The following is a 23,945-nucleotide window of genomic DNA, read 5'->3' on the forward strand; positions in this document are numbered from 1 at the left end:
TATGTTGGCTTTTTTTTTTTTTTTTTAATCTTCCTTGTTTTCTGTAAGTGGGTCCAGGTAGCTACTGGAATTACTATGTAGTTATTATAAGCCCTTGTCTCTGATTCACAGTAATGGCCTCCAGGGAAGTAGGACTCAACAGATGGCTCATCTTTTCCAAAAGCATTTGATAATCTCCACATGGTGCTCTTTCTAAAAGATTCTGAGATTTGGCAGTGACAGAATAAACAAGATGATCGGAAATGAAATAAGATAGTCCTAATGTCCATCATAAATAAAATTTAAAATAAAATAAAACTTCTTGAGCTTCCTTTGTTAAATTTTCCACTAATTTTATAGAAGAAGATGGAGATGATCTAGAAACATTTTTTTTTAATTTTTTTTATTTATTTATTTGAGACACACAGAGAGAGAGAGAGAGAGAGGCAGAGACACAGGGAGAGGGAGAAGCAGGCTCCATGCAGGGAGCCTGATGTGGGACTCGATCCAGGGACTCCAGGATCACACCCTGGGCTGCAGGGGGCGCTAAACCGCTGCGCTACCGGGGCTGCCCTAGAAACATTTTTTATTAAATAATTTCTACCTTTTGTGTATAAGACTGAGCAGGTTTTTTTTTTTTAACTTACTTTTTTTTTAAGTATTTTATTTATTCATTCATGAGAGAGAGAGACAGGCAGAGACACAGGCAGGGGGAGAAGCAGGCTCCATGCAGGGAGCCCAACATGGGACTCTATCCCAGGATTCCAGGATCACTAACTGAGCCGAAGGCAGACGCTCAACCACTGAGCCACCCAGTCGTCCCTTTTTTAACTTACTTATTTAAGCAATCTCTACACCCAACATGGGCTCAAATTCAAAACCTCAAGATCAAAAGCCACATGTTCTACCCACTGAGGCAGCTAGGTGTCCTAAGAGACAGTTAAAAAAAAGTCAACAACTTATGATTATCATTGTTCTGGCATCCCTCTCTCCTACTAAACCAAACCTCAAGAACTTGACAAGGATAGAACTTGCAGAGTCACTACTGTGATGAAATTGTGCTTTCTTAAATGTATGTGTTCATGAAGTGTAGGGGTGCCTGGGTGGCTTAGTTGGGCATCCAACTCTTGGTTTTGGCTCAGGTCATGGTTTTGGTCAGATCTTGCAGTTGTGGGATTTTGAGTCCTACATCAGGCTCCATGGGGATTCTCTCTCTCCCTCTCCCCCCTCCCATCCCAACTTGTGCCTTTCTCTCTCTCCCAGAAAATAAAATAATAAAAAATAAATGCATGTGTTCACGAAATTTTGACATGTAAACCTTTGGATAACTTATAAATGTATCTAATGGGATGTGTGTCATGTAATAATGGCCAACTGGATACTGAATCTGAAATCAGTAAGAAGAAATGATCTGACACTCAACCAGATGCTGCTGCCCAAATTGATAGACAAAAATCAGTAACATTCTGTAAGTGAAACAAAAAAATTACTAGATTTTACTGATAGCAGCTTAGGGGCATTCTCTGCTCCTTCAAGGGGTTACAAGCTTCTAGTCCATGAAAAACAACATATTTTTTTTACCTCTTCAGTCACCCCTCTCTAATTTAAGACTTTATTGAAAATCTATTTGTGTAAACTTAGGTGTTAACCTTTGAATCATTATGCTATATGGTTTTTTTTTGTATGAGTTTTTTTTCTTCTCATGCTATAGATCACAATCCTTTTTTTTTTAAAGATTTTATTTTCTTATTCACTGGAGACACTGAGAGAGAGGCAGAGACATAGGAAGAGGGAGAAGCAGGCTCCATGCAAGGAGCCTGATGTGGGACTTGATCCCAGGACACCAAGATCACGCCCTGAGCCAAAGGCAGATGCTTAACTACTGAGCCACCCAGGCGTCCCAGATCATAATCCTTTTGATTATGACCTTGCTCTTTTATGTTAGTTCAGCCTCACCAATTGGAGAGCTTTGAAAATTCCTCCAGTATTCTACTCATATTTTCTCTCTAAGTGTTCTATTTGTTTATTATGGCATCCAGAAGAAATTTCTCCTTCCAATTTTCTGTCACCACCCGATTCCTATCCATGGGCCTGGACCTTTCTGCTCTTGGTTTCCTCAGTGTAATGCTTCATTTCCACTTGGAAACTCTTCATTACCAGAAACCAATACTAGCCACTGTGCTAGTGTTGCAGACACTTTAACCCTCTTTTTTTGAGGGAAGGAAAAAGAACTTATTTTACATAACTGATTGAAAAATAGTAATTCAGGACATAGTAAATAAAACTTAATATGGTCTCATGCACCCTGAAGGAGGTGGTGCCCAATTTGGAGTTGTGATTGCTATGTCCAGGCAGTCTCCTATTTGGAACTTCTGTGACTGCAGGGTCATGGAGTCATCAGTCTCCTTCCTCCCAGACATGGTGCTGCCAATTTCCTTTACTCAATAGGCAGGCCTTTTAGGATCTGTAAAAACAATTGCAAAATTGAACTGTGTGCCCTTCTTTCTAGCTTCTGGGTAGACTTTTACTAAACTAGTCAGTTCTTTCAATGTTGCATCCATCCAAGTGTAGATCTACAACTCGCTGGACGGCATGTTTCCACGGGAAAACTCGTCCATTCCGTGGTAGCAGCCAGTATTGGTGGTGAAAATATGCAGCAGTAGCAGGCACGTTTTTTCCTGATTGGTTTCTCCGGCTCCTTCTTAATTTCCTCCTGGGAAACACGCAACTCCACTGCCATCTTCCTCCTCCCTTGTTTTTTTTTTTTTTTTTTTCTTAAGTAGGCAGCGCAGAGCTTGCAAGATCAAGACCTGAGCTGAGATCGAGAGTCAGATGCTCAACTGACTTGGCACCCCTCTTTACTTTTTTGACTATGATCTCTTTTCTTGATGTGTCTCCCATTCCATCTTTCCTGTTGTGCTTTTTTAGCTTCATTATAATCTCTTTATCTTTAACCATCGTTGTTAGTTTTTTTTTTTCCAGCTTCTTTTGCCATACTTTGTATCATGATCGAAGCTAAATTTCCTCCTGGTCTCTTACTTCATTAATAATTTTCCTAAGGTTTTAGATTTCCTTTCCCCTGAAATGCCCACTATTGCTAAAGAGTGTCATGAATGATTGTACTATACATTCATACCCAACTTGAAATTTTATATTACGTTCTCGGGATCTTATTTCACTACAAATATGTAACCATTTATGTTGGCACTATTTAAAAGATAGGAACTAGGGAAAGAAGAAACTTAGCTGTAATTTAGTAGAGGAAAGAAATAACAAAGGAAAGTCAGAAATAAATAAAATAGAGACCCAGGTAAACAATAACATAACAGTGAACGTGATGAGCAGTTTTTTAAAAAATAAATAAATAAAATTAGGCAGCCCGGGTGGCTCAGCGGTTTAGGGCCACCTTCAGCCCAGGGCCACCTTCAGCCCAGGGCCGCCTTCAGCCCAGGGCCTGATCCTGGAGTCCCAGGATCGAGTCCCATGTCGGGCTCCCTGTATGGAGCCTGTTTCTCCCTCTGCCTGTGTCTCTGCCTCTCTCTCTCTCTCTGTGTGTCTCTCACGAATAAATAAATAAAATCTTAAAAAAAAAAAAAGATACTGATCTGTTCTATAATGATTAAAAAATAAAATAAAATAAAATAAAATAAAATAAAATAAAATAAAATTGACAATACTTTAACTATATTAACTAAGACAAAGAAGAGTGCCTGGCTGACTCAGTCCATAGAACATATGATTCTTGATTTTGAGGTTGTAAGGTTGAGCCCTACACTGGGTATAGAGATTACTTAAAAATAAAATCTGAAAAAAAGAGAAGACTCAAAAACCAATGAGAAATGGAAGAGAAAACAATACAACAGGTAATCACAGAAGTATATACTATAATAACAGATTACTATAAACGTTATATACTGGGGCACCTGGCTGGTTTAGTCAGAAGAGCGTATGACTCTTGATCTCAAGGTTGTGAATATTTTTTTAAGATTTTATTTATTTATGAGAGACACAGAGACAGAGAGGCAGAGACATAGGCAGAGGGAGAAACAGGCTCCATGCAGGGATCCCGATGTGAGACTCAATTCCGGGACTCCAGGATCATGCCCTGAGTCAAGGCAGATGCTTACCCACCGAGCCACCAAGGCGTCCCAAGGTTGTGAATTTGAGCTCCACATTGGGTGTAGAGAGTACTAAAAAAATTAAAAACTGAAAAAAAAATTATATACTAACAAATAACTTAGGGGGAAAAATAGTTAATTCCTAAAAACACACAGATTACCATTACTGACCCATGAATCCAAGAAATAGGAAGTCTTAGACCAATAACAAGAATGAAAGTTGATAATCTCCCAGCACAGAAAAGCCCAAGACCACATGTTTTCATTGGTGAATTCTACCAAACATTTAAAAACAGAATTAATGACAATCTTTATCAAAATCTTCAAAACCTTATAAATAATGGAGTAGAGGGAACACATTCAAAATTATTTCCATGAGGAGTACCTGGGTGGTGCCATCGGTTAAGTGTCCAACTCTTGGTTTTGGTTAAGGTCATGTTCTTGGAGTCATGAGAAGGAGCCCTGCGTCAGGCTCCGCACTCAGTGCAATCTGCTTGAGATTCTCCTCCCCTCTCCCTCTGCACCTTCTGCTCACGCATGTGCATTCTCTCTGTTTCTGTTTCTCAAATAGATAAATCTTTGGCTGTCTATAATTTTTTCCTTAGAACTAATAAATGCTTTTGTAGCCTGTTTTTCTGTAAATCTAATTTTTTTTTCTGCAAATGTGCTGGTACTTGTCAGTAATGGTTTTTTGAGTGCTAAGATATATAAGTTCCTTTTTTTTTAATCTAGAGAATTCTTTTTTTTTCAAATTGTAGTTGATATATAATGTTATATTAGTTTCGAGTGTATGGTGAATTTTTTTTTTTGAGTCTTCCATTTCCCTGCTTCAGTCTAGACTGATGATTTCCTAGAAATGGTGTGTTACTCTCATTCATCCTAGGGTTACTGCCCTATGTTGTATCCATTCATTTTTTTAATCCCATTTTAGATTCAGTCTTTTTTTTCCCCCAAAGCACAACTTCCAGTAGCTTTCTAAGAAAGGGTGTATGTTAAATATATACATGTATCTTAGACCTTGCCTACCTTTAAAAGACTTTCTCTTACCCATGTACCAATATTATGTGAGCCAGGCAGGGTAAAAGAGCTAAAGCTTCTATAACTTTCTACCCTAGCCCTCTTTTTCCTGGTGTTACCTGAGTTATGAAACTTTAGTCTTACCAGTAAGAACACTGCATTCTGGTTGCACAATTCCTGTCTCTATTTATACTAATTCCATATTCAGTGGTGATTATAGCCAAAACTATCAAAGAAACAATATTTGGTCAAAGTATCCTTTGTTGACATAATCTATTAGCAGTGGTCTGATTAGAGATTTGATCTCACCATCTCTACATATCATGAGATCAATTAATTTTAAAACATTGAGATGTTTCCAGTTAGGATGAACAGAATCTAATTAATACTATTTTTATTTTTATTTTTTTTTATTATTTTTAAATTTATGGTTACTTCCTTAATAAAGTTAGGAATTCAGATTGATAAAAAATGTTAAACTCAAATAAATTATTTAAAGCCAAATTTTAATATAATTCTGGTTGTACAAGTTCCCCCTGAAACATTAGACCTGTTTTGTCATAATAGGCTGGATATTAGTTCAGGATGAGTGCCAGTATGATACTTTAAGAAATTTATAAAGTGTAATAGTTATAGTATGGAATGGTAAATGGAAAGTATTGGAATTATTGGAAAATAGTAAATTTTTGGTGGTCACATTTTCTTTGTTTTTGACAGCATTTAGCTGCTATTCAGTTGTTTAACACATTTGTATTTTTTCTGTTGTAGATTGCCATTTGATACAAGACCTATCAACTTAATTGTAATCTTTGGTGGGGGAGATAATAGAGTACATCAAAATTCAGTTGATTTTTAAATTTTTTATTTATTTCAACTTCTTTTTTTTTTTTAAAAAGATTTTATTTTATTTATTCATGAGAGACACAAAGAGAGAGAGGCAGAGACATAGGCAGAGGGAGAAGCAGGCTCCATGAAGGGAGCCTGATGTGGGACTCGATCCCAGGACTCCAGGATCATGACCTGAGCCAAAGCCGGATGCTTAACCACTGAGCCACCCAGGTGTCCCTCAACTTCTTATTAATTTTAATAAATGTCCTAATTAAACAACATTGAAATTTGAAAAAATTGTTTTCTGGAAATGATATGATAATTATATCAGTCATCAATCATGGGTATATAATTAAACCCCATGAATTAGTGATAAGGAGGAGGAGAATATTTCTGTAGATCTGTTAAGCACAAATTTGTCTAAATCCTTCTTCTGTATGTATTTTTTTTCTAGCTTCACTTAGTTGTTCATCTGGTATAGAATTGAAAAATTTTTGTTGAAACTAACCAAGGTTGCTATACACCAAGCTGATGACTTGCTTGCTATCCTATTTCTTCTTTTCTTTTTTTTTAAGATTTATTTATTTACTTTACAGAGAGTACACAGGGAAAGGTAAAGGGAGAGGGACAGAGCATCTTAAGCAGACTCCATACTGAGCATGGAGCCCAACATGGGACTCAATCCCACAACCCTGAGATCACAACCTGAGCCAAAAACCAAGAGTCAGATGCTTAATTGACTGTGCCATCAAAGTTCCCCAATTTCTTTTCTAAATTATTCAGTTTTACTTTCTTTATATAAATGGCATCATACTTTAATCTTTCCAATGTGTTTTGACATTATTTCATATAGCTGTAGTTCATTTTCACTTGTGTTATATTTCCTGACGTATTATATATTATAGTTTATCCACTCTGGTGGTCAGCAGTGGACATTTCAGTTACTCAGTAACAGTGCTGCTTTGAACACTCTTCTATTTGCCTTAGGTATACATGAATGAGAGCATCTCTGGGGTAATAGTTCTCAGAGATTTGGGTTTTAAAATTTGCTGTTTCCACCTTAACTGTAGTGTAATGCAGTCCAGTTCAAACACTAACCACTGATGCCTGGGTGGCTCAGTTGGTTAAGCATCTGACTCTTGTTTTCAGCTCAGGTCATGATCTCAGGGTTGTGAGATCATGCCCCATGTTGGGCTCTGCACTAGGCGTGGAGCCTGCTTGGGATTCTCTCTCTCTTTCTGTCCCTCCTCCCCTTCTCTCTTTCTCCCTCTCTCCCCCTCTTTTTTTCTGCCTTACCCCCTCTAAACACACACAACCACAAAAGCTCTCACACCTGGACTGAGTGGCAGACTCCACAAGACCTGAGTCTTCCACAGAACTTCCCTTACTTCAGATGCTAGTTGCAAGTGGGTTCCCCAAGCCATCCACACCTATGGCCAACTGGTTACATATTCAAGGGTTCCCATGGACCCCTCAGCTTCAATAATTCACACAGAACTCTGGAAAGCACTGCACTTAAAACTACAGTTTTATGACAAAGGACATACATAGAATAAAGTCTTGGAGGTTCCTGAACACAGAGCTTCAATGACCTCTCTTCAAGAAGTCCAGAAGCATCACCCCTTCCAGCACATCAGTGTGTTTATCAAGCAATAAGCTCTATTGAGCTTTAGTGTTTGGTGTTTATTGGGGTTCCATTAAGGAGGCACAATTGATTAAATCATTGGACATGTGGCTAAACTCATTCTCCAGCCCTTTTCCCCGATAGAACAACTGAAAAGTCCGAACTCTCTAATCACAAACGTCTCTTTCTGGTGACCAACCCTCATTTTGAAGCTATGTAGGATCCCACCATGAGTCACCTTTTAGCAAAACAAAGTCACTCCTTCAGGAAATTCCGAGGTTTTTTGAAGCTCTTTGCCAGGACAAAACTAATATATTCTTTATACAGGATCCCTTTCATTACCCTTCAAACTTAAGACCTAAAGAACTTTTGTTGATGAGGGTTACATCTATTGATATTTACTGTATCAAGTTAAAATACAGAAATTTTTTCATTTAAAAATAATAACACATCCATCACGTATTAATATAAATAATATTTTAGTAAAAAATAACTACTTCCCACAGAAAAGTGCTGTTGTTTTTCATTATTGCAAATCAGGCTTAATAGAAGTCAGGTGAATTCTCATACTTGCTTCTGCATTTAGTCTTTTGCGATTTCTGTTGTTTTGATTGAAGAATATAAAGAAATAAGACCTCACAGATACGTAGTTGCTGACACCTTGAAATGCTCTTGTGGGGACCCTCAGAAGTTTTCAGATCACACTTTGTGAATTGTTGCTTGAGTGTTGATGCCTAGAGAATGGAGTTGCTAGTCAGAAGATAATGCACATCTTCAACCTTAAAAGATAATAGCTGATTGTTTTTTCTAAAGTGACTGTGCCAGTTTACACAATCACCAGAAGTGTATGAGAGTTCTGGTTGCTCTGCACCTTTTTCAGCATTTAATATTGTCAGACTTTAATATTTTATCCTCTAAGGGGTATGGAAAAGATACACTTCGTTGTAGTTTTAACTTTTGTGTTTTTGTTTTCCATATGGCTAGTTACTGTTTAAATATGATGGATTCCTCACTGGTTTTTTTTTTTTTTTTTAAGATTTTATTTATTCATGAGAGACACAGAGAGGCAGAGACACAGACAGATGGAGATGCAGGTTCCTCACAGGGAACCCGATGCGGGACTCAATCCCCAGGCCAGGATCATGCCCTATGCTGAAGGCAGATGCTCGGCCACTGAGCCACCAATGCATCCTGATTCCCCACTGATTTGAAATACCAATACTAACATCTTCAAAATCCTGGGGATTTTTTGCCCTTTTTTCTGACTATGGTGTTCTGTTGTTTATTTTTGTCTCAATAACCAAAGTTTTCAGTTGCCTATTACTTACTATCCTCTTTCTTATTAAATAAAACATGAATTTAATTGAATGATAGTATAACCCAGTTAATTAAAATTGCTGTAATTATTAAATAAATTATAATATTTAATAGTGCCAATTTTCTTCCTTCAGTTGCTTTCTCAGAATTGCCTTATGTTTCTTTTTCTTATAACCTTTATTTTTTTAAAAGATTTTATTTATTTATTCATGAAAGACACAGAAAGAGAGAGTCAGAGACACAGGCAGAGAGAGAAGCAGGCTCCATGCGAGGAGCCCAATATGGGATTTGATCCCAGGTCTCCAGGATCATGCCCTGGGCCGAAGGCAGGCAGTCAACTGCTGAGCCACCCGGGCGGCCCATCTTATAACCTTTAGTATTATTTTTGTCAACTTCAAGATTGAATCAACTTTACGGACTTAATATAGGAAGATTTTGCATATCCACAGTAGTAAGTATTCCTCAAAAATAGAGTATGCCTGTTCCCCCTTTCAGCAAATTTTTTATGACCCTCAGTTTTTTAGAAGTATTCCTATTAGCCCAGACCATTTCTTATGCTTATGCTTAGGTATTTTATGTTTTTTTGTTACAATAGTGAGATTATTTTTGTTTTTAAGAGTTTATAAATTATGAAGATAAAAATTAAGGTAATAAAGATATAAACTAATAAATCACTCTCCACCCTATTTCTAAATCCCTTATTATTCCTTTCTTCATAGGCAATTAATATTATCTTTTTCTTTTAAAGATAATTTATGCACACTTAGCTGAACACTCTTATACTTCTATTTTTATTCTGGAAAATTCTAACATATATGAAAACAGAATACTATAATGAATCCCAGATACCATTTTCAAGCTTTAGCAATTATAAACTGGATAATTTTAAAGCAGACAACCCAGATATTATATCACTCCTTTTTTAGTATGTGTGTATGTTAAATCAACTAGTGATTTTATTTTTTTAAAGACTTTATTTATTTATTCATGATACACACACACACACAGAGAGAGAGAGAGAGGCAGAGACATAGGCAGAGGGAGAAGCAGGCTCCATGCAGGGAGCCCAATGCGGAACTCAATCGCAGGTCTCCAGGATCAGGCCCTGCGCCAAAGGCAGCCCTAAACCACTGAGCCACCTGTGCCGCCCTCAACTGTGATTTTAAATCAAGTTTATTGAGAATGCAACCTAGGAAAAAGCAATGAAATATATGAATTAGGAGTTAAGAAGCATGAAGAATAAAGGTAGAAATTTGAGCATAGGTAACTAAAAGTTGTAAGGAAATGGAGCAATACCACAACAGTACAAAGATAACATTGCCAAGAATTTCACATAAATGTCAAAGATACCAAAAATTAAATACAAGAAGTCCATGATATGCTTATACTAGAATGTTATAATGAAAATGAAGAACACCAGAGACAAAGAGATCTTCAAAAGCTGTCAGAGAAAAAAGATTTGCCCAAAAATGAGTAGCAGTTAGATTGGAGGCAATTTCTTAATAGAAGCAGTGGATGGCAGTAAGTAGTGTGGGATAATAGCTTAAGAGTGCCAACAGAAAACAGTCAGTCTAGAATTTTATACCCAGGAAGATTTAACCTGATATAGCAGGTCTTTCAAAAAAATAGAATTTATCCAGTTTTAAAATATTTAAAATATCCCCTTGAAGTTAGGGAAAGACCAATGCATCTGACATTATCACTTATATTCGGCATATGTTGGAACTCCTAGCCTGCCCACTAAGGCAAGCATAAGAAATAAATGGTATAATAATTGGAAAAAAGAAATAAACTGAAAATTGTTATATGCCCTTCATCATTTACAAAAGATATAGTTGTTTATGAAGACAAATTGTTAGAATTAACAGGAGCTTAGCAAGGTTCCCCAGGAGTCAATGTATAGAAACCAGTTTCACTGAAGGTCATTTTGCTCATAGTGGGTGCATTCACTCTGATACCAGACTGCCTGGCTTTGAATTCCAGATTCAACAAATACTGTCTAGCTGTATGTCCTTAGGCACATTATTTAATTGATGCCTTTTTTCATAATTTAAAATAAAGGGTATCTCCTAGGGATACAATGATTAAGTGGATCAATATGTATCTAAAGCACTTAAATAAGTATTCCTAATAAGTGTTGCAGGTGAATGTTAGTCATTATTTTTATCAACCTGTAAGCCATTTTAAACATTAGCAATGAATAAGTGAAAAAATTTTTAAAAGATAGCATATGTATTAATTTTAAAATTATTAAGAACTTAGCATAAATTCTTTAAAACCTGTTATATCCTCATGGGAAAAAAAATAAAGCTTTATAGAAAGATATTAATGACATGAATAAGTGGAGAGATAGCCCGTGTTCAAGATAGAAAGACTAGTAAAACAGTGTCATTGATCAGTAGTAGGTTCAGTGAACTTCCAATTAAAACCTAAACATTTATGTGACAATTTCTTATTAGACAAACATTTAAAAATATGCATGTCAGAGCAAAGATGTTTCAGAAGAACAAGATTTGTTTTTTCTTTTCTTTTGGTTATGTCCAAACATGGTTCACAACATGGTGTGGTGTTGGTATAGGAATACAGACGCCTGGGTGAACGTCTGCTTTCGACTCTGGGTGTGATCCCGGACTTCCAGGATTGAGTCCTGCATCAGGCTTCCCACAGGGAGCCTGCTTCTCCCTCTGCCTGTGTCTCTGCCTCTCTGTGTGTGTCTCTCATGAATGAATGAATGAATGAATGAAATGTTTTTTAATTAAAAAAAAAAATACAGAAAGATACCAACCAGTACAACGGATCAGAGTGCCCAGAATTTGTGCATATGTGGAAAGTTGGTTTATGTTAGAGATACCATAGATATATAGGGAAAGGAAAGATTTTTCAAATAAATACTAGCATGATTTTATACTCAAACAGAAATATTGAGCCCTTCTTACTTATCTCAGACCAAAATTAATTTCAGGTGCATTAAAGACTTAAAGGTAAAAGGCAAAACTATAAAACTTTTAGAAGAGAATAGAGGGGATTATCTTTAAACCTTAGGGAGAATCATTTCTTAAATTTGATCAAAAGCAAAAATATAGAGGAAAAAATAATAATTTCAACTACATTAAATATTTTTGTTAAAGTGAAAAACAAGTTTAAAAAGTGGAAAATTATTTGCAACAAGTGTAACTGGTAAAGACCTAATATCTCAAAAAGATTTTTTGTGCAAAAACCATAGAATAGGATAAATAGCCTCATAGAAAAGTGGATAAAAAAACGTGAACAGGCATTTCACAGGTTTGAAAACCCAAATGACCGATAAATATACTCAGTCTCATAAAAAATCAAGCAAATGCAAACTAACCATAGTGAAATAGCTTATGCAGATATCAGATTGGCAGAAATTAATGCCAATCAAATGAGATGAGGATATGGAACAACGGGAACTGTCACACACTGCTGGTGATAGAATAAAAATCTAGTACAATAAAAGATTGAAAAATTAAATTACAGGAAAATTAAAATTTTGCTATGGGAGGCAAATGCCATAAACAAAATTAAGAGAAAAATATTGCAACACTTATTATGACAGACAAAAACTAATTTCTCTGTGTGTAGAGTCTTTAAAAATCATTTAAAAACCATCTTACCTGTAAAAAGAAAAGATGGGAACAAATGATAGAAAAAATAAAATTGCTCAACCTCATGAGTAATGAAAGAAATGCAAATTAAAACCTCAAGATTCTGATTTTGTTGTTGACTAAAATTAGTTGGATAATATACTAAAAATATCTTCGAAGATATTATTCTCTTCTTTCCCTTATGTAGGTTAAAACTTAAAACAGTAATAAAAACCAGGTAAAGATTAATTATTAAAAGGCTGAGAAAAGAAAGCACCGCTTGAAATCAGGATTATGAAGTCACAAAAGTCAGGGGAAGAATGTATTATTTCAGGCATAGATTGGTCAAAAATATCAAATGTAGAGAGGCCAAGTAGTTTATGAGCCAGGAGTATCCTTACATGAGTGAGAGACTGATGTGAAAAATCACTAATAACTGTTGAGGTAAAGTCAGAAATCAAAATAAGATTGAGGAGAAAGTGGGAGATGATCTAGATAAGGGCAAAGATGACCCTGGCAGATTCTGTTTTTGAAATGATTGGGTTTGAGCTTGTTTAAATACTTTTGAGCAAGATCCAGAGAAGCTAAGTGAGTAGGGATAAAATTCAGAATACAGTGGAAAGGGGCACCTGGGTGGCTCAGTCAATTGGGTGTCTCTGCCTTCTTCTCAGGTCATGATCCTGGGGTCCTGGAATCGAGTCCCATGTCAGGATCCCTACTCAGCAGGGAGCCTGCTTCTTACTCTCCTCCCTGCTCATACTCTCTCTCTCTCAAATAAATAAGTAAAATTTTTAAAAACAAAACAATACAGTGGAGACATCAGTGAGACAATGGGAATATAGGAGAAAGAACTCTAAAAGGGAAATCATGAGACCTAGTTTTTATTGTCCCTATTCCTCCTAGATACTTAGTTGTATTGCATCATCTCTAACAGGTTGGCAAACTTTCTGTAAAGACTAAACATTTTAGTCTTTGTAGGCCATAGAGTCTGTCACATTTACTCAGCTGTGCTTTTCTAATAGTAAAGCAGCCATATAGCCATAAAGCAGCAGACAATAGATAAATGGGTGTGGCTGTGTCCCAGTAAAACTTACTATGGATATCATATACCTTTTAAGTGCCATAAAATACTGTTCTTGATTTTTTTGTCATTTAGTTTGTAGTCCCTATGAAAACTAACAGTGAGCTGTAACTTTGCCAATCCCTGATCTATAAAATGAAAAATAAGACAAAAATATATTTTATCTTTACATTATACAATCTTAACTGAGGGATTCTTGGCTTAATGTCACTATATATGTAGTTTAACATATGTATGATCTGATTTAACTTTTTGTTTATCAGAGGTAATTCTTAGTCTGAAACATTTAACACTCTGCAGAACAACTCAGAATTTACTTTTGTGACTAAAGTTCTGAGAATTTTATTTATTCATCAGGAACTCTGTCCCAAGATTACTAGAAAAGCAATGAATGATCTTTGCCATATCATCATTATATATCATTACAGTAATTACTGTAATATTATAAAATAGAGTTATTTTTACTTAAGTATATTTTGGGATGGAACATGGATTAAAAATCAGTATTTGGTGCAAATAAAAGGTAATTGTAAAAAGAAGTTAAAATAGAACATTGTTATTTGCCAGAAAATCCTGAAACAGTCATTTTTTGTTGTTGTTAGAGATTAGGAAACTTTTAGACTTTTTTCTTAAAGATTTTTTTAAATTTATGTATTCATAGAGAGAGAGAGAAAGAGAGAAAGACAGAGACACAGGCAGACGGATAAGCAGGCTCCATGCAGGGGGCCCGATGTGGGACTCAATCCCGGGTCTCCAGGATCACACCCCGGGCTGCAGGCAGCGCTAAACCTCTGCGCCACTGGGGCTGCCAACTTTTAGACATTTTAAAGATAACAAGCTGACCCATCAAAAGTTTGAGGGAGAACTGAAAAAAAACTTTCTAATTAATGCTTTGTGTATCTGCAGTTATTCTCAGTTACCTTATGTTAGGAAACCTTTTCATAAATGATAGCAGTTGAATTTTATTAAAGAAACTCTAGGGCTCTCTAAGTTTTTCCATTGAAACACCTAGTTATGTTATTAAGAATCTGACAGTAATCAAGTAAAAGATTTTGCAGGTTTATTCGGTAATCTCTAATCTCCCAAACATTCAGATTCTTAACGTTTGATGGTGGTCTTAGGAAACTCAGTACAAAAACTCTTTTAAAATAGACTTTGAGAGATCAGATCTTTAGACTACTTGACGTAAAAGGGGTTTACTCTTTTGCTACCAACTTGTCACTGAACAATGTATTACGATTCATAGTGCACACAGAGTAATACACTGTTGATGTTAGTGAGTTATCCAAGGGTTAATTGATTAATTTCTAGTGTTAGAAAGCTTATTAAGAGCTAGTGTTAGAATCAACATCACTTCTAACCTGATTACCTTTGCAATACTGTGCTTCTTGACAAATTCTGTGACTTGGTTTCATAGGATGGGCTTTAGGAATACACACACAGTTAATTCTGTGCAGTTACAGTGTACAGGTGCTACAACCATGTGAGGTGTTGATACTGTTAACCTCAGAGAAGTTAGGCATTTTGCCTAATGTAACATTGTCAATTAATGGTAGAACCAAAATTTGAAACATTTTTTGCCTTACGTGCTATCTACCTCTGTGAAATAAAAAGTATATAAAGGCAAGCTAAAGGGGAAAGGTAAAGGCTACAGGGAAATGAATTCTGCAGAGCTAGGGCCAGGTCTTCTGTCTTCACCCTCCTCTGGTTGGCATCTAGCGTGGCATATATGTCAGGAATGTGAAAGAGTGTGAGTCTCAGCTTGTAGGAGAAAATTTAGGTGGATAAAGTTTTAGATGGATGAATGAATTTTACTTATGTAAAATATAACAGCCCACTGTTAAAAGGAAACAGAGATAAAGGAAACAAACATATTCTTGTTTTATTCTTAATTTAGAAGGTAGTGCGTCTGGTAGTTAGCAAATTCCTATAAATTTTTGGTAAATACTCATCAAATTATGAATGTTTCCATCAATTCTTCTTCACTAATTTTTTTAGAACCGTAGGTGAAATTTTTTTAGATCTTTTAAAAAGATTTTATTTATTAATTCATGAGAGACACAGAGAAAAGGCAGAGACCTAGGCAGAAGCTCAACCATTGAACCACCCAGAGGTTCCTTTTTTTTAAAATTTTATCTGCTTCAGAAAGAGTACAAGGATGAGCCGGGGGCGGGGGGCGGGGGGGACGAGGAGAGAGAAGCAAGCTCCTTGCTGAGCAGGAAGTTCAGTGCGTAACTCCATCCCATGACCTGGGAATCATGACCAAGCCAAAGACAAGTATTCAACTGACTCAGCCACCCAGGCACTCCAATAAGTGAATTTTTAATTTGACTAGATGCTTTTTCTGCAACTATTGAGATAATCACTTGGTTTTCCTTTTTTTGAAGGTTTATGTAGGTTTTTGAAGGTTTATGCCTGCGTGGCTCAACGGTTGAGCGTCTGACTTTGGCTCAGGGCATGATCCATGATCCTGCAGTTCTGAGATCGAGTCCCACATCGAGCTCCCTGCATGGAGCCTGTTTTTCCCGCTACCTATGTCTCTGCCTCTCTCTCTGTGTCTCTCATGAATAAATAAATAAAATCTTTAAAAATATAAAAATAAAGGTTTATGTAGTAAATGAAATGTACATATTTCCTGTTGATAAATCTCCCTTGTGTTGCAGGATGAACTCAGCTTGTTTTTGATATATTAATGCTTTTATTTTTATTTTTTTTAAGATTTTATTTATTTATTCATGAGAGACATACACAGAGAGAGAGACAGGCAGAGGGAGAAGCAGGCTCCATGCAGGGAGCCTGATGTGGGACTCGATCCCGGAACTCCAGAGTCACATCCCGGGCTGAAGGCAGGCGCTAAACTGCTGAGCCACCCAGGCTGCCTTGCTTTTATTTTTAGAATCAGTTTGTAACTACTAATTTAATTTTTTCTTAATAGTGCTAAGATGATGAATTCTTTTAATTTCTTGAATCAGTTTTAATACATTTTTCTTAAAATTGTTATTTTGTATAATTAGTTTTTTTAAAGATTTTATTTATTCATGAGAGACAGGTAGGGAGAGAAGCAGGATCCCTGTGGGAGCCTGAATCAGAACTCAATCCCAAGACCCTGGGATCAGGACCTGAGCCAAAGGCAGATGCTCAACACTGAGCCACCCACATGTCCCTAATCTTTTTTTTTTTTTTTTTAAGATTTTATTTAAGAAAGAATGAGCCCAACCAGGGGATGGAACAGAGGGAGAGAGAGAATCTGAAGCTGATTATACTCTGAGTGTGAAGCCCAACTCAGTGCTGAATCTCACAACCCTGAGATCATGACCTGAGCTGAAGTCAAGAGTCAGGCACTTAACTGACTGGTTATACAGATGCCCCTTATATAATTTTTAAATGTATTAGCTTAAAGCTGCTCATAATATACAAGTCCTATATGAATAGATGTTTTAGTTGTTGGGGAACCTTTCTGCTTTTGGTTTCTTTGTGTGATCTTTTTCATTCATTCATTCATGCAAATATCTGCTAAGGACCTAATAATATGTGCTGTGCCCTGTGGTTTAACTATTCTTGAAGTTTTTATTTATTTTTTTTTCTTGTTTTTTTTTTCTTGAAGTTTTTAGAATTGATTTTTCTCTCTCTACTACTCATCTAGAATAACCCAGGATCTCATAGGGCAGCCTCAGCATAAATACTTAGAATTAAAATATATGATATATGTCATATATGTAGCATTTACATAGTGGTTAGGACTATTGTATATATTTTGCAGTATATAATGGAATACATTTTTGCATATGTACGTAAAAATAATATAAATTAATGGTTATGGAATTTATATATATGAATGTAAAGATTTGTATGAAATTGTTATCACTTTTACATGGCTGATTTGTTTGGCTGAAGTTAAAAGAGTATTATTCCTACTTGAAAAATTGCTGAGTGCAACCTATTTAATGAAGAACATTGAATACCATTGTGCCCTGAATATTCATCTTTCATCACAGTTTTTAACTTAGCTACTTGGAGGGGCACCTGGCTAGCTTACTCAGTAGAGTATGTAACTCTAGATCTCAGGGTTATGAGTTCATGCCCCACATTGGGAATAGAGCTTACTTTAAAAAAGTAATAAAAATAAATGCTTCCTAACTTAGCTACTTTGTGGCTAAGTATTATCCTAAGCACTAAGGAACAAAATCACTGAATTTCAGAGGTCTACTTTATTAGTAAATTCTATTAAAGGAACATTTTATAAGAAACCACAGAGCTTAGGGCAGCCTGGGTGGCTCAGCGATTTAGCGCCACCTTCAGTCCAGGGCCTGATCCTGGAGTCCCGGGATCAAGTCCCATGTCAGGCTCCCTGCATGGAGCCTGCTTCTCCCTCTGCCTGTGTCTCTGCCCCCCACCCCCCTTCATGAATAAATAAAATCTTTAAAAAAAAAAAAAGAAACCACAGAGCTGAAATAGCATTCATCTTTACTGAAAATACAATTTAACTATGGTTAAAGACAATATTGAGTATTGTTGCAGTACTTGGCTCTTCAAGTATATTCAACTGATAGTATACCTTTGTGTATAGTAGGTATAGATCATGATTGAGAGGTTCTTTTGTAATTTAAGTCATTAAATAAGTTACTCTTCCCTTCCAACACAGGGCTCAAACTTATACCCCAAGTTCAAGAGTCGTGTGCTCTACCAACTCAGCCAGCCAGGTACAGTGTATCTTAAGGGTATTATTGTTAGGAGGCAACATTACTAGTGTCTATCAATAAGACTGGATGAGGAAAAAGACTGATTTTCTTCTATTTCTGTTGGTCTCTGTCCATTCCCTGTTTTGATCCACGTTTGATTGGGAGACTGTAAGATTATCTTTCATAGGGATCCCTGGGTAGCACAGCGGTTTAGCGCCTGCCTTTGGCCCAGGGCGCGATCCTGGAGACCCGGGATCGAATCCCACGTCCGGCTCCCGGTGCATGGAGCCTGCTTCTCCCTCTGCCTGTGTCTCTGCCTCTCTCTCTCTCTGTGTGACTATCGTAAATAAATAAAAAATTTTTTAAAAATAACATTATAAAAAAAAAGATTATCTTTCATAAAGGGTGGAGAGGAGATTGAGGGCAAAATCTTTTGTGAGCTTTTTGTAGAATCTTATCCATTGTGATCCTTCTGTAGAATTTTGGCAACTTTTAATATAGATTATGATCTAAGTTTGGACTAAGCAGTTGATAGCTACCAGGAGGCCTGTGAACCATATTATGAAATGGTATGAAAAATCCATGTCTGTATATATTTTTCTGTGTGTAGGCTCCATAACTCTCCTTCAATACCTAGTATGATTTTTACTTAAAAGGTTAAGAATCATTGTGTTGAATGGGGAGAGAGGGAGGGCTTCAGAGAGGAAGGAGAAGGGAGGAAAAGAAATCTGATACTAGTATAAATATATAAGGTCTTAATCCATTTAGTGATATTATGGAACAATAGCCAGTGAGTGACTGTTTAGGCAGTCAATTATAGGGATAGTTGTGCAGAATTTGGTTTACAACTTTAATAAGTTTCTTCCAAAGGCAGAGATTCTGATTTAGAGAATATCATTCTATTCACAGAAATGTGTTGGCATAATACTTTAAAAACTATAGTATCTGGCAAGAATTTTACCAAATGTTAATAAAAATTGTTTGGAAGTTATTAAGCTTTTCAGGAACACAGACTTTTGGTTACCTAATTACAGTTACATATATATTACTCAGGAAAGGTCTATTAGAAACTACAAAATAAATACTCAAGGATTATATAAAAGCTAAAGTTGTTAATTTATTTTTCATTTTGGGCAACCTGGCAAATTGAGATTTGAATCTGTTGTGAATGAATGGACCAAGAATAGATATTCAATTCTATGTAAAAATTTTTAAAACATTTTACTAACATTGCCTCTTATATATGTATTGACCTTTTGTTTAATAATTTAGGGTTGATTTTAGGCCACCAACAAAATGGAAATGAAAGAGATTGCTAAAAACAAGACACTATGGAAAATGAACTCAGCCAGTGAACCACTATTAGTCACTGGTGTAGAAGTCAATCCTCTGAAAAAATTCACTATTCCCAAGATCAGGAGGACAGCTGAGAAAGGTAATATTTACCATCTCCATGGAAGATGGGGTTATTTCGTAACTATTACTGCATTTCTCTGATTCTTACTTTATGTTCATCTTCTGTTTTGACTATATAAAATTAGGTTAAGTCATGTATTTAATTCCTTAAACACACGTGTACCTACACAAAGCTACATGGAACAGACATGTTCATTAAGTATACTTAAAAATTCTGGACATCATACGTAAAACAAATATTAGAAGACTTTGAAAGGTTTAGAGAAGAAAATGGACCAGTTAAGGACTCTGGTAATCAAGGAATGTTGTTACAGTAAGTTCTCTGGATTTTATTTTTTTGTTTCCTCCATGTCTTAGGTTGGATGCCAACAGTCTAGGAATGCCAGCTGGAACAGACACAGAAATCCCCAAGAAAAGTCTGTTCTCCCTTGCCAAGGACTGGGAAAGACATATCCTAGAAAAATAGATACCTGATTGGCTATAAATACCTTACTCCTACAAAATACTAGGGGTAGGAAATAAAACCTGTACACCTTTGTCAGCAAAGGTTTAAGTGGAGAACTTGGACTTCCACTTAGGCCTTTCCTTTTATGGGTAACAAGTTCCCCTCCCTGCCATCCCCTACCTCTGCAGTGTCAGTGGTTTTCCACCCTGCCCTCTGGTGATGACCCACCCCTTCTTACTTGGAGTAGAGTCAATGAAGACCAAGTAAGGAGCCTGGACTTCTATCACACCTACCAGTTACATAGCACACATCTCTCTCCCACTATGTCAGTAGAAGCTGAGTTAGGAGCACTGACTTCTACCCCTTCCTCAAGGTAACAAAGCATCTCCCGACAGTGTTACTAGAGTGTCACTTTTCACTGCCCTGTGGAGAGCCAGAACTTCAGTCCCACCTGGTAGCAAAGAATAAGTACCTCCCTTTCCCTGCTGGTAGATCCCCTTGCTGGCTCAGTTTCAGTAGAAGCTTGCTAAAACCTAAGATCGCTTAACCTCCAAAATGACCAAGATAATAATTTTTGAAATTTTTTGAAATCTTTCATTTACCACCAATAAGGAAAATCTCAACTTGAGACAAGAAAATCCACAGATGCCAACACTCTGATGAAACAAAAGTTGGAATTATCTGACAAGGCTTTTAAAGCAGCCATTTTAATGATGTTTCAGAAAGCACTTATGAACACTCTTGAAACAAATGAAAAATAGAAAATCTCAGCAAAGAAATGGAAATGTAATAAAGAACCAAGTAGAAATTTTGGAACTGAAAAATACATAATTGAAATAACTCAGTGGATGGGTTCCAGAGATGAATTGAGAAGACTCTGGGAAGAGTCAGTGAATTTGAAGATAATAACAATAGAAACTACTCAGCCTGAACAACACAGAAAAAAAGTTGGCAGAGCTTCAGGGACATGTGGAACAATAATAAAAGATTAAACATTTTTGTCTTCAGTGTCCCCAAAGTAGAAGAGAGTGTAGAAAAGTATTTGAAGAAGTATTAGCTAAAAATTTCCTAAATTTGGCAAAGAGCATATAGTCAAGGGGCTGAATAAGCTTTGATAAATAAGATAAACCCAAAAAAGTCCATGCTACAGAACATCATAATCAAACTCTGAAAACTAAGGATAGAAAAAATCTTCAAAGCAACAAGAGCAACCATATATCTATCTATAGGGAAAAAAATATTTAAGATTTATTTTTTTTAGAGAGAAAGCACATGGGGGAAGGGGCACAGGGAGAGGAGGAGAGAAAATCCTCAAGCAGACTTCCCACTGAGTGTGCAGGAATCAATTCCAGGATTTCAAGATCATGACTTGAACTAAATTAGCCACCCAACCAATTGAGCCACCCAGACTACCCTGGGGGAAAGTGTTTTTAAAGTAAGTTCTACACCCATTGGGGGGCTTGAGCTTATGACCCCAAGATCAATAGTCATACGTTCTACCAGCTGAGCCAGCAAGGTGCCCCAAAGGGGACAATAGAATGATGGAAGATTGAATGATGGAAGATTTGAATGATGGCAGATTTGAATGATGGAAGATTTCTCATTAGAAACCGAGTCCAAAGGAAGTGGCACATTTTTCAAATATAGAAAGAAAACAACTGTCAGCCCAAGTTCTGTTCTGTCCCTAGCAGAAATATCCTTCAGAAATAGAAGTAAAGTAAACATTGTCAAATGAAGTAACAAAATTTTTCATCAGCAGATATACCCTGAAAGAAAAGTTCCCTTAACAAAAAAATGACAAAAGAAGCTTGAAACATTAGGAATGAAGAACAATAGGAAGAGTCAAAATATAGGGAAATTTAATGGACTGTCTTGAGTTTTCTAATTGTATTTGACAGTTGGAGAAAGAATATTCTTTTGATGTGATTCTCAGTGTTATATAGAGGAAATAATTATAAAGTGAAATATTACCATTGGAGAGAACTGGGTGAATGAGAATAGGTTCTCTCTGTGTTATATATTGCAACTACACGTGAATCTACAGTTACCTCAGAATTAAAAAATTTTACAAAAACAGATCAAAATGAATTTTTTAAATGTTCGAGTAACCCACAGGTAGTCAGGAAAATGAAATAGAGAATTGAACAATGAAGGGAAAAATAAAATAAACAGATAAATGGTAGGCTTTAAGCCCTAACATATCAGTTTTATTAAGTGTAAATGATCTAAACATATCAATTAAAAAACAGGTTGACACAGTATATTAAAAAATATGACTCAAGTATATACTGTTGATAAATTCACTTCAGATACAGTGGTACATTTTTAAAAATAAACAATCAGAAAGATAGGCCATGCAAACAATCAAAATACAGTGAGAGTAGATTTATTAATAACCTATAAAGTAGACTTTTGAGCAAAGAAATTACCAGGAACAAAAAGGGATATTGCACAGTGATGAAAGGGTCAGTCTGTCAAGAAGACATAGCAGACCCTCATGTGTATGCACCAAACAACAGAGTTTCAATATGTATGAAACAGAATTATTAGAACTGAAAGAAGAAATAGACAAATCCAGAATTATAGTTGGAGACTTTAGCACACTTCTCTCAACAATTGATAGAACTAAAACCAGACAAGGACCCCAATAAAAAGAATTTTACATCAATATTCCTGATGAGCATTGATGGAAAAATTCTCAACAAGATACTAGCTAATTGAATCCAACATGTTAAAAGGATTATTTACCATGATCAAGTGGATTTATTCCTAGGCTGCAGAGGTGGTTCAGTATCTGCAAATCAATCAACATGATATACCACATTAATAAAAGAAAGAATAAGAACCATATGATCCTTTCAATAGATGCAGAAAAGCATTTGATGAAATACAGCATCCTTTCTTGATAAAAAACCCTCAGGAAAGTTGGGATAGAGGAATATACCTCAACATCATAAGGGCCATATATGAAAGACCACAGCTAATACCATCCTCAAAGGAAAAAAATCTTGAAAGCTTTTCCCAACTAAGGTCAGAAACATGACAGGGATGTCCACTCTCACCACATAATACTAGAGGTTCTAGCCTCAGCGGTCTTCAGGATACAAGCTTCCGCAGAGCGAAGAAACATCAGCAAAACTAACAGGTAATCTTTGAAATGGAAGAAGATATTTGCAAATGACATATCTAATAAAGGGTTAATGTCCAAAATCTATAATGAACTTACCAAACTCAATACCCTGAAACCAAATAACCCATTAAGAAATGAGCAGAAGATATGAATAAACATTTTTCCAAGAAGGGCATCTAGCTGGCTAACAAACACATGAAAAAGTGCTCAGCATCACTCATCATCAGGGAAATACAAATCCAAACCACAATGAGATATCACCTCACATCTTCAGAAGGCTAAAATGAATAACTCAGGAACAACAAATGTTGGGTAGGATGTGGAGAAAAGGGAACCCTCTTGCACTGTTGGAGGGAATGTAAGGTCTGGAAAACAGGTTGGAGGTTCCTCAAAAAGTCAAAACTAGAACTACTTTATGACTCAGCAATTACACTACTAGGTATTTATCCAAAGGATACAAAAATGCTGATTGAAAGGGGCACCTGCACCCCAGTGTTATAATAGCATTATCAACAATAGCCAAATCTTGGAAATTGTCCAAATATCCATCAACTGATGAATGGATAAAGAAGATGTGGTATGTAACATACACAAACACACTGGAATATTACTCAGCAATCAAAAAGAATAAAATCTTGCCATTTGCAACAACATGGATGGAACTAGATGGAGTGTATTATGCTAAGCAAAATAAGTGAGAGAAAGT

At 36.2% G+C, this 23,945-nt stretch overlaps 1 protein-coding gene and 1 pseudogene across 1 annotated transcript in view; one reads left to right on the forward strand and one right to left on the reverse strand.

Moving 5' to 3' along the window:
• TEX15 (testis expressed 15, meiosis and synapsis associated) overlaps positions 1–23,945 on the forward strand; it is an 86,911-nt gene that overhangs the window by 15,844 nt on the left and 47,122 nt on the right. Inside the window, exon 3 of the mRNA XM_025993560.2 lies at positions 19,521–19,683. Coding sequence (XP_025849345.2) covers positions 19,545–19,683 — 139 coding nt within the window. The 5' untranslated portion in view covers positions 19,521–19,544. The remainder of the gene's footprint in view (positions 1–19,520; positions 19,684–23,945) is intronic.
• Positions 2,265–2,722, reverse strand: LOC112916266 (histone deacetylase complex subunit SAP18 pseudogene; annotated as a pseudogene).

The sequence above is a fragment of the Vulpes vulpes genome, chromosome 7, assembly GCF_048418805.1.
Source record: "Vulpes vulpes isolate BD-2025 chromosome 7, VulVul3, whole genome shotgun sequence".
In the NCBI taxonomy this organism is placed as follows: domain Eukaryota; kingdom Metazoa; phylum Chordata; class Mammalia; order Carnivora; family Canidae; genus Vulpes; species Vulpes vulpes.